The following is a 12,105-nucleotide window of genomic DNA, read 5'->3' as shown; positions in this document are numbered from 1 at the left end:
ACTCGGGTCTATGGCAGGGTCAACTCTACAGTATATTATGTGGCTCAAGTTTAGTTTTAAGTGAAAATGAATGAAAAGGGGGGGCAGCTAGGTGGCGCAGTGGATAAAGCACTGGCCCTGGATTCAGGAGGACCTGAGTTCAAATCCAGCCTCAGACACTTGATACTTAATAGCTGTGTGACCCTGGGCAAGTCACTTAACCCTCATTGCCACACACACAAAAAAGAAAATGAATGAAAAGTTATTTTATTTTGAGAATTTAATGAAATTCTTTATGACAACTAGAATCAGAGTGAACCCAAGGCATCTATCACAAAACCAAGGTGTAATCCATTGTCCTACTATGCTACAGAGCTGAGCTTGACCAGTTTAAGGCTGGGGGTTCTTTCATTCTTTCCTCCCCCAACTGATGAACAACATATATGGGAGGCCTCCTCTTCTAGAGAGGTCTGGCTTAGATAGGCTGGCATTCTAGAGCTGGACTAGCAGTTCTTGTTTAAATGGGCAGGAAGAACCACCAACGGGCCATTGAGTCCCTGCAAGCCAGCCTGGAGGCTGAAGCCAAGGGACGGGCTGAGGCTCTCCGACTCAAGAAGAAGATGGAGACAGATTTGAATGAGATGGAAATCCAACTGGATCATGCCAACAAAAATAACAGTGAGCTTGTCAAGACACTGAAAAGGCTACAGCAACAAATCAAGGTACTGTGGAGATGAGGAGGAGCTGGAGGGCAAGGAGGACCAAGGACTATCTAAGGCTTAGGGATGCTTTGACTTTGCCCAAATCTTTTGCCTCAGAAAAGATTAGGAATCTGAGGAATGTTGACTCAGCCAGTTTCAGTCTAGTAGGGCCTCGGCCTTATTGATTCCTTTGTGCATCAGCTTAATGAACTGTCCTTGGCCTCTCCCCTACTTTTTCACTCCCTCCTCCCCCCAAAAAGTTTATAAAGCATAAGCCTATACATGAGGTTTTGCTAGGAGAAAAGACACCAGCACCAGTAACTCAAATACACAGTTTTCTATGGTTAGGGAGGCTATGTGGGGAATGGTTGTAACCACCCTGAGAAATCAAGGAAGACCTCCTGGAAGAGATAGCATTTGTGTTGACCTTTAAAGGGTAGAGAGAAATTAAGCAGCCAAAGAGAGACAGGGAAGGTCATCAGTTTAGAGCTGGAGGGACCTTAGAGGTCATCCATTCTAGCCTCATTCATTTTACAGATCAGGAAACTAAGGCCCCAAAAGATGAAGTGGCAAGACACGAACTCAAGTCCTTTGATGCCAAAACCCGTGTCCTTTCCACTGTCCCACACTGCCCTTCAGTGCCTAGTGTTGTGGATAGCAACCGAGGAAACAATTTGAGCTATAGCTCTGTGACTAGCAAAATAGGCATAATAATAAATGGGTCAATGGACTCCCATCAGTCCAAAGACTCTAAATAAAGATTGAGACAGATTTTTATGTATAAAAACAATCCAATAAAACCAATTAATCACAAGAAAGCAATTAAGCAGGATACAAGTCAGGATATAAAATTAAATAACCTAATTTCTAATTGGAGGAAAAATTAGGGGCTTCCCAAGTTGGGGGAGAGGGTGGAAGAGTGAGTTTTGGTTGAGTTGGGAAGGGGACAAGGGAGGTTTGGGGTCTTTCATTTCTCAAAATTGAGAGTTGCTGATTAATTATATCTACCTGCATTTATGAAACAATAGAGGGTTTATACCACCTAGTTTCCCATGTATGATTTGCAGAAAAACAAGATGGAGGAGAATACATATGACAATACAAGATGGAATCAGTGCTCGTGAGATAGAATCTAATTGGTCCTCTTGATTCCCACACCAAACCAACTCGTTTTGTAGCTCTATTTCGTTAATTATACAGTGCCTGGCATATGGTAGGCATTTAATAAATTGATCAACAATTTAATAAATTGATGGACTGATTCCAAGCAAGGAGAACATGAGCAAAAGTGTAGAGGTGGGAAAGTGCAGGGTGAGTTTGGAGTAGGGCTGGGCTCTAGAGAATAGCTCACTTCGCACACCCTCTTTCCTCTTGCAGGATCTTCAGATCCAAATGGACGAGGATGCTCGGCAGCATGAGGAGCTTCGGGAGCAGTATAATCTTCAGGAACGCCGCCTGAGCCTCCTGCAGACAGAACTGGACGAAGTTCGGTCTAGCCTGGAGGGCAGTGAGCGGTCTCGAAAACTGCTGGAGCAGGAGGTGGTCGAGATCACTGAGAGACACAACGAAGTCAACATTCAGGTTAGCAAACAAATCTCTGTCTCTGCTGGCTTGGATCCTGCAGGAATTGTGATGACCTCTCATGTCCAAGGGTTCTCACTCAAAGCCTAGAGGATTGCAGCAGCTAGGTGGCACAGTAGATAAAGCACTGGCCCTGGATTCAGGAGGACCTGAGTTCAAATCCAGCCTCAGACACTTGACACTTACTAGCTGTGTGACCCTGGGAAAGTCACTTAACCCTCATTGCCCCGCCAAAAAAAAAAAAAAAGCCTAGAGGATTCCTCAAATAGTCTTGTGTCTTGTTTGGAGTACTCTTAGTTCAGATGTCACTCAAAAAACTTAGGAGTTAAAAAAAACAAAGCCCAAAAAACCCAAATCTTCCTCTCACATAGGATTATACATTTAGAACTAGAAGGGACCTTGGAGATGATCTAGACCAAATTACACATAAGGAAACTGAGGCTCAGAGCCTTGCTCATGAGCACAAAGGAAGTGAGTCATAAAATTGGGATTTGAACCCAAGTCCTCTGAGTCCAAGTTCAACACTCATTTTACTCCATTCTGTTGCCTCACTCAATCTCTAAAAAAACACCCTCCCTGGGGCTGCTAGGTGGCACAGTGGATAGAGCACTGGCCCTGGAGTCAGGAGGACCTAAGTTCAAATCCAGCCTCAGACACTTGACACTTACCAGATGTGTGACCCTGGGCAAGTCACTTAACCCCAATTGCCTCACCAAGAACAAACAAACACCCTCCCTACCTCTCCAGTTTTCTTACATTTTACTGCCCTCTGCATAATCTATAATCTAACCATACTGACCTTGCTCTTCCCCACACTCCATCTTCTAACTCATTGCCTTTGCAATGGCTACCCTCCAAGAATGGAGTGATCTGTTTTCTCACCTCTTGCTTTCTGGATTCTCTGACTTCCTTCAACACTCAGCTCAAATCCCACTTTCTGCTGAAGGCCATTTTCAGTCCCTCCTTCCTTCCTATCCTCCCAGGCCTTCCCTCTTAGATTGTCTTTCAGTCCTTTCAGTTGTATCTCACTCTTCGTGACCCCCGCTGGGATTTTCTTGGCAAAGATACTGTAATGGTTTGTCATCTCTTTCTCCAGCTCATTTTACAGATAAGGAAAGTGAGGCAAACAAAGTAAAGTGATTTGTCCAGGGTCACATAGCTAGTAAGTGTCTGAAGGCAGGTTTGAACTCAGGAACATGAGTCTTTCTGACTCCAGGCCCAGCACTATATCCATAGCGCCACCTAGTTGCCCTCTGAGATGACTTTCCATTTACTCTGCATATATTTTATTTGTACAGAATGATTTGCATGTTCTCTCCCCCATTAGAATGTGATCTTCTTGAGAACAGGGTCTGTGTTTTTCCTTTCTTTGCATCCCCTGTTCTGAGCACAGGGTTTGGCACCTAGTCTGTACCACATAAATGTTGAATGCTGACCAATCAAACTTCAGATTGCTGCTCATTGGACAACACTGGAGAAGATTCTAAACATTCCAAAATAGTGCTCTAGCTATGTTAAGCCAGCTTTGTCCCCTCCCCCACCCCCAGAATGAAAGATGGAAGGGTCTTCTAGGCCGCTATGTCAATACTGTCTCTTTTCCTTCAGAACCAAAGTCTGCTGGTGGTCAAGCGCAAACTGGAATCAGACATCCAGCGCATCTCCAATGAACATGAGGAGCTCATCAGCGAATTCCGTACGGCTGATGAAAGAGCCAAGAAAGCTATGACTGATGTAAGTTCTTTCCCCCTTCCTTTTGCCAATGAGTGCAGTATATGGACCCTCTTGCTTGTACTCATGGGATCATAATTTAGAGTTGGAAAAGACTTTAGCGGGGGGCAGCTAGGTGGCACAGTGGATAAAGCACCGGCCCTGGATTCAGGAGGACCTGAGCTCAAATCCAGCATCAGACACCTGACACATATTAGCTGTGTGACCCTGGGCAAGTCACTTAACCCTCATTGCCCTGAAAAAAATAAAAAATAAAATAAAATGAAAATGAAAAGACTTTAGAGGTCATCTCATCCAGTCCCCTCATTTAGCAGTTGAGGAAGATAAGGCCCACACAAATTAAATGATGTGCCCAAGGTCATACAGGTAGTGACAGAAATGGAATTTGAAACCACATCCTGTTATTTGACATCTGGCAGTCTTTCTCCAGTGCCACTTTGCACTGAGGACTGAGTGAGGACAGAATGCTTTTTTAAAAAAAGCAATTGGGATTAAGTGACTTGCCCAAGGTCATACAGCTAATAAGTGTCTGAGGCTGGATTTGAACTCAGGTTCCCCTGACTCTGAGGCCAGTGCTTTATCTACTTTGCCACCTAGCTGCCACCAGAATGCTTTTCACAGGCAGGAAATGCCATCCTGTATTAGTCTAGTCAAGGAGAGGTAATCTGAATCAAGGCCCCCTGCCAAAGAAGTGTTCTTTGTTTCCAAAGCCCATTTTTATCCATCTGCCTTCGTTAAAACCTATAGCTAGAGGGGGCAGCTAGGTGGCGCAGTGAATAGAGCACCAGCCCTGGAGTCAGGAGTAACTGAGTTCAAATTTGGCCTCAGAACATTGACACTTACTAGCTACGTGACCCTGGACAAGTCACTTAACCCCAATTGCCTCACCAAAATTACAAACAAACAAACAAACAAAAACCTTTAACTAGAAAGGTTACTCAACAACCATTTGTTGAGCTGCCTCTAGCTACTGAAGTCTTGCCTATTTTTCAAGAACTTGATCAAAATCTATCTCCAATATATCTTCCCTGATTTTCCAAGCCATAAATGATCTATTTCTCCCATGAACACTCATCAGATGTTCATGTGAGCATCTTGTTCATATCTCTCTTGTACATACCACATCTTTTATACTGTATTAGAATCACTTATACATTTTATCCTCCCCACCCCATACACATTAGACTGTAAGCTCCCTGAGGAGAGAGGAATGACTTTTAAAAAATCTTTGTAGCTTGGAGCAGCTAGGTGGCGCTGTGGATAAAACACCGGTCCTGGATTCAGGAGGACCTGAGTTCAAATCTGACCTCAGGCACTTGTTATATACCTGCTGTGTGACCCTGGGCAAGTCACTTAACCCCAATTGCCTCACACACACACACACACACACACACACACACACACACACACACACACACACACACACACAAATTCAGTTGGCCCAATCCAGATAGGCAGTGCCAGACTGGATGTGATTTCAAAGTTTTAATGTCATTTGCTGCCCAGACTACAACATAAAGCACATAGGACTCAGTAGCAACATACTATAACACCATCCGTATATCATGATAATTACATCAGGGAGAGTCCCCAAGACTAATACATAGTGAACATCAGAATTTCCCCCATTTCCTACAGCTCCCCATCCTCTTTCCCAATACTTGCTTCTCATCCAACCACAGGTTCTCTCCACACCCACCAAATAACAAGCTCTTCCTATACTCACCCCCCCACCCCCACACACAATGGCCAATCTCTGCTTCTACCAAACCATTTCTATTTTTACATTAGCATCCTTTGTAGTCCTTGGCACTCAGGTGCCATATGGAAATGCTCTCTTGAGCCATCCTATGCAATTGGAAATGCCACTCAAGCTGAGGATTGACCGTTCTGTTGGCCATTCAGTCCCTCACAGCCAATGAGCTCCAAGTCTTTCAGCCTCTAAGGTCCAGAATGGATTGTCTCACTTTACTTTATGCTGTGTTCCTTTCTCCTCCCAAGGCTGCTCGCATGGCGGAAGAGCTCCGTCAAGAGCAGGATCATTGCATGCACCTGGAGAAAATCAAAAAGAACCATGAGCTCACCATCAAGGACTTGCAAGCTAAGATGGAAGAGGCTGAGCAGTTGGCTCTAAAAGGAGGAAAGCGCACAATAATGAAACTGGAAGCCAAGGTAAGAGGACAGTCTGGTGTCTGCCAAGCATGTCCTACTCACCACATCTAACCCTGTATTTACCAAACTGCCTATAAAATAGAAATGAGGGAAGGAAGGGAGGAAGGAAGAGAGAAAGAAGGAAGGAAAGAGGGAAAAAATTGGCTGGTTCCAGAATGCCTTTTGCCAAAAATGTGTTCTGAGTTTGGACATGAACTGAAAATTGCAGATGTTAAGGAAAATGACAGTGAGGAGTCAGCTTTAATTTCTTTCTCGAAGGTTTTTCTGTCTTCCTTCCTGGGACCTAGAACAAGAAACTATAAAACACCCTATCACCCATCCACCTGGAATGCTCTTAGCCCCATTGTTGTATCCATCAGTATTTTTCCTACTAGGTTTCCATTTAGCTTCCAAATGTGCCTTCTCTTATCACTCCTACTTGCTTTACCTCTATAAGAGTAACTTCCCAGTTCCATCCCTCTCATAGTGCTTTCCAGTCTGAAAATCTCTCTCTCTCTCTCTCTCTCTCTCTCTCTCTCTCTCTCTCTCTCTCTCTCTCTCTCTCTCTCTCTCCCTCTCTGTCTCTGTCTCTGACTTGTTCCTTTGCTGTTTTTCTCTTCTCTGTCTCTTTCTCTTTTCATTTCTCTCTTCTCTGTCTGTCTCTCTCCTCCCATATCTCTCTCTTTCTCTCCCTCTATCTTTCTTTTTCTCTCTTTCATACACACAGACATTTATATATCTTATATGTACCTAGTTATTTACATGTTGTCTCCCCCATTAGAATTCAAGGCCCTTGAGAGCAGCTAGGTGGTGGTGCAGTGGATAAGGCATTGGCTCTGGATTCAGGAGGACCTGAGTTCAATCCAGCCTCAGACACTTGACACTTACTAGCTGTGTGACCCTGGGCAAGTCCCTTAACCCTCATTGCCCCGATTATTGCAACCCCGATTTTTTTCTAAGGTCAATATAATCTTGGGATTCCCCATTTTATAGCTGAATCCTAAAAAAAAAAATGTTACTGGTTTACTCAGATGCATTTTTCTTCCCCTCCAACCTTTTCACTCTGCCTCAGATTAAGGAACTGGAAACCGAACTAGACTCAGAACAGAAACGCCATGTGGAGACGGTCAAAATCCTGCGTAAAAATGAACGCCGCCTCAAAGAGCTGGTCTTCCAGACAGATGAAGATCACAAGACCAACCAGCGCATGCAAGAGCTGGTAGAAAAGCTTCAGAACAAGCTGAAAGTCTACAAGAGACAAATTGACGAGGCAGTACGTGTCCTGGGAGTCATCCCCCCAGTCCTTCCCTTCTCACGACCTTTCCCACTGAACAGTCTTTCAAAACAAGGAAGCCAAAATGTGGTCCCAACTCCAGCCTTACCCTAGTCTCATGAGGGGAGGGAAGCATTCCACCAGAGGACTATTTCTGGAACCATTGTTATAACTGGCCCTGCAAGCCTGAGGAACTGTGGTAGGAAATGCTAACAGACAGCACACGTTGTACCCTCGGAGATAAGAACATGTTAAAAAATAAGAATCACCCCTTCAAAATTCCTCATATTAACTAAGGCATGGAATGATTTCAAATTCAAGGAATATTTTTGCTCCTTTCAACTTGATGTCATGGCATTCACGACCTCCCTGGCTCGCTCGCACTCTCTCTCTCTCTCTCTCTCTCTCTCTCTCTCTCTCTCTCTCTCTCTCTCTCTCTCTCTCACACACACACACACACACACACACACACACACACACACACACACACACACACACAACTCATCCACAGCTTGCCATCACACTGAAGCCTACCAGTCATCAACTGGGCCTGTAAGGAATTTGAAATCAGAGCTCCTGGGAATGAAATTTTTGTTTCCATCTTGTTCCGAGTACCAAAATAATTTCTAAACTCAAATGACATTAGAGAGTTTTGCAATAGAATTATAAGATTAGTTCTGTTTCTGCCTCTCCCCTTGTAGGAAGAGCAGGCCAACCAGAGTTTGGCCAGATACCGGAAGACTGTGCATGAGCTGGACGATGCTGAGGAAAGAGCCGGGATGGCTGAGACAGCCCTGAACAAGCTCCGAACCCGGCACCGTGTAGCTGGCAAAGGCATCACCTCGGTGGAGATCATCCAAGTGTCCAAGACTGGCTCCTCAAAAACACTTTCTGAGGAGTGAGATCCACTGGGGCGCGCCATCGATAGCTGGTAGGTCCCGGTCCACCTACCTTGGACTTCCTGGCAGAGATGACGGAGTAGGATGGGGATATTTGCCCTTCGTAGAGGGGAGGAAGATATTAAGTTCCCTTCCTCTTTGGTGTTCCCCACGCCACCTAGCACTCTACTTGCCATATACTAAGCATGCAATAAATGCTGAGGGATTAGTTTAGGTTTTTCACCTTTTAAGGCAGGGAAGTTTATAGATAGATAAATCATTTATTAAGCTCTTGTTGGGTGCTAGGCACTATGCTAAGCAGTAGGAATGCAAAAAAAAAAAAAACCAAAAAACCACAGGACAGTCCCTGTTCTTTTTTTTTCCTCCTCCTTATTTTTAGGCAGGGCAATGAGGGTTAAGTGACTTGCCCAAGGTCACACAGCTAGTAAGTGTCAAGTATCAGAGTCTGGATTTGAACTCAGGTCCTCCTGAATCCAGGGCCAGTGCTTTATCCACTGTGCCACCTAGCTGCCCCCTGACAGTCTCTGTTCTTAAGGAGCTTACATTCTAATAGGGGAAGATAAAACATAAGGGGACCTGGAAAGTGGGGGAGGGAAAAGCACAGGGTGGGGGAGGGCAAGGAAATGGTGGGGGAGGGAAAGCAATGTAGAGCAGAGGAGTCAAACTCCAGGCCCACTGGCTGCAAGGGCCCCCAAAAACTCCCAAGTGTAGCCTGACCCAGATTAGAATGTAAATGGAAACTGATCATATTTAAATTATTGGCAATATTTTTGAAAATATTATTTGCAATGAAAATATTTAAATAAATATTAGATATATTTAAACAAAATAAATAAAAACACAGATAATGTTAATTTGTGGTTTTCTTAAGTCAATCTGGGCAGGCAGGTGATACATTGGATAGAATGCCAGGGCCTGGAGTCAGGAAGACTTCAGTTCAAATCCAGCCTCAGATACTTACTAGCTGTGTGACCCTGGGCAAGTCACTTTACCCTGTTGGCTTCAGTTCTTCAAATGAGCTGGAGGAGGAAATGGTAAACCACTCTAGTATCTTTGCCCAGGAAACCCCAAATGGGGTCATGAAGAGTTGCACATGACTGAATGACTAAACAATAACAACAAAGTCAATCTGTGGCCTACAGGGGTTATAAACACAAAAATAGAAATAATCTCTTTCCTTAAGAAGTTTGTTGCTAGAGGAAATAACATATACACATATGAGTAAATACAAAATATATACAAACTAAAAAAAAATTTTTTTGAGGAGAGAGACCAGAGACTGCTTAGAATTGAAGTCTTGGTTTGGGTACTTAGGGAAAGTAGGGCCTAAGTGTCTACTACCATGACCTCCATTAGCTCTGGGACATCTTTCTCACCCAACCTTTAATCAACTGGTCAAACTGGCATTCAAGGAAGTTTGGGGTGGTTCCCACACTTGTTTTCACAACTTCTTTCACCAGAGAAGTATTTGGTTTGGGTGTTAGCCAAAGATGACAAATCTAATGACCTCAATTCAAGGTGACCCCTTGTTTTCCATATTAATTTATATGAAGACAAACAGGAAATGGAGTGTTGTACCTTTTTCTTAAATCTCTGAATCTGAAATTTTGAATCCTTTGGTTGAATCTAGAAAACAAGAGATTCATCTCTAGGAGGCCTGAAGTTAACGTATGACACTCTCCTTTTGGAGTAAATCCTGGAAGTTTTCTAATTTTTGGAAGTAAATTCCAGAAGTTTTCTAAGTTGAGATTTGACTTCAGCCATGCCTTGTTCATGTAGACACCATGTAATGCCTACAGTACAACTGACAAGATTCACTCACTGCTTTGTCAACTAAGTTCTTCAATATTGATGTGTCTTGGGGAATAGGGAGGAAGGAGAGGAAGACACAGGGAACTAGCATTCAGTGGAGCAGTCAGAACACACATGCCATTTATCAGTTAAGTTCACTGCCTTATATGAGAGTGGGCCTTGGTGCCACAAAACAATTACAATAATAACATCAAAGAGGGGCAGTTAGGTGGCACAGTGGATAGAGCAACGGCCCTGGATTCAGGAGGACCTGAGTTCAAATGTGACCTCAGGCACTTGATACTTGCTAGCTGTGTGACCCTTAACCCTCACTGCCCCACAAAAACAAAACAAACAAACAAAAAAACATCAAAGATCACTGACCACAAATCACCTGTTATGGTGATAATAATAATAATGAAAAAGTTTGAAATATTGTGAGAATTAACAAAATGTGACAGAGATATGATGTGAGCGCATGCTGTCAGAAAAATGGCTCCAATAAGACTTGCTCCAAGCAGAGTTGCCATAAACTTTCAATTTGTAAAAAACAAAACAAAACACAATATTTGTGAAGTTCAGAAAGCGAAGCCCAATAAAAAAAGGTATGTCTGTATGCGTATACATGTCTGTATACACATATGCACGTGTGTTTGCATACATGTATATACACATATACACATATGTGTATTGTGTATGCACATAGCATATATATCAGAAAGAATGTATATATTTTTCCACTGCCAAAATTTAATTTATGAAGGTGAAATTAGATGGATGAATGCTGTGCTCACTATGATGGATTTTTAAAAAATAAATAAATAAACATTCTTTTGAAATCCATTGGTGGGACATAATCCAAAGCAGTTTCTCTTCCTGGTACAGACAAATAGTACACTACTGCAAATGAGCAACATGATTTACACCTACAGGTTCCCCCACAGGCACATTATCTGTGTTTACTTTCATCCCAGAGGGCCTCACTTTCACACCCAGGCAGGCTCCTGGTACATCTCCCAGTCCAACTCCCAGAAATTTCAGGAACAAACAGGTCCCACCCACACTCACAACAAAGGTGTCACCATGCTACAGTAATGGCATTCACAGTTTTTAGGCAAGGGTGTGACGAGGTGTGACTACAAGGTGTCCATTAAGAAGTAGGTGACTGGGGAAAAAAACCACAGTCTGGGGAGCCTGCCATTTTGGGGATCAGCCTGGGTAGTGGCAAGGGTAGAGAAGAGAGAAATCACAGCCCATTTGCATTTTCTCACCCTCCCCTCCTCCTCCTCCTCCTCCTCCTCCTCTCTCTCTCTCTCTCTCTCTCTTTCCAGGATGACACAGAGCTCAACAGCAGTCCATTGTATGGAAGAAATCATGAAAACAAGAAAACTGGGCCTATTAAGAAGATGGGTATTATGCAAAGAAAAGGCAGGATAAGATAGGAGCTGAAAAATAAAGATAGCTATGAATAAATGAGCTAAGAGGTTTAAACAGCCAGACTTGACAAGGTCTGTAATCAGAGTTGCTCCTTTCTGAGTCCCTGCATCAGTGTAGGTTGTCAGAAACAATGGGCCTATTTTTAAGTGAGATCTTACATGCTCATGTCAAGGACGGAACATGTAATATATTTGTGTGAACCGGCTGTATTCTGTCTGTAAATAATTTCTCATTTGGACAATCTTGATTCTTAGTCCTAATGAATTTAAGTAAAAGTAATATCAACAAAAAATCTTGATGGATATTCTTTTGTTTCTCATGAAATACTTTGATTTATTTCCTTTTTTTGCACCCTCCAAATCTAAAAGGGATTTATAAACAAAGTCCAATTTTGTAAAAATTTTATGATGTGTGGTTAAGACACACTATTGGACCACTATCATCTTAACTCACAAACTGTGCCTCTATCAGAGATGACTTTTAAAACAAGGCAGAATAGTAAAAAAATCTCTTTGCACCCAATTAGTACACCCAATTTGCAAGCCAAGAGGCTGAGAAATATTCC

The 12,105-nt window shown here is 43.1% G+C and overlaps 1 protein-coding gene across 1 annotated transcript in view; it reads left to right on the top strand.

Moving 5' to 3' along the window:
- LOC122730559 (myosin-16) overlaps positions 1-11,832 on the top strand; it is an 85,072-nt gene extending 73,240 nt beyond the window's left edge. The window contains exons 37-43 of the mRNA XM_043969719.1: positions 509-701; positions 2,058-2,261; positions 3,867-3,992; positions 5,991-6,161; positions 7,213-7,413; positions 8,115-8,344; positions 11,435-11,832. Coding sequence (XP_043825654.1) covers positions 509-701; positions 2,058-2,261; positions 3,867-3,992; positions 5,991-6,161; positions 7,213-7,413; positions 8,115-8,315 — 1,096 coding nt within the window. The 3' untranslated portion in view covers positions 8,316-8,344; positions 11,435-11,832. The remainder of the gene's footprint in view (positions 1-508; positions 702-2,057; positions 2,262-3,866; positions 3,993-5,990; positions 6,162-7,212; positions 7,414-8,114; positions 8,345-11,434) is intronic.
- Positions 11,833-12,105: the final 273 nt, after the last annotated feature.

This window comes from Dromiciops gliroides, chromosome 1, assembly GCF_019393635.1.
Source record: "Dromiciops gliroides isolate mDroGli1 chromosome 1, mDroGli1.pri, whole genome shotgun sequence".
Taxonomy (NCBI): Eukaryota; Metazoa; Chordata; class Mammalia; order Microbiotheria; family Microbiotheriidae; genus Dromiciops; species Dromiciops gliroides.
The sequence above is the reverse complement of the archived record's forward strand: the minus strand, read 5'-3'. Positions and strand labels throughout refer to the sequence as shown.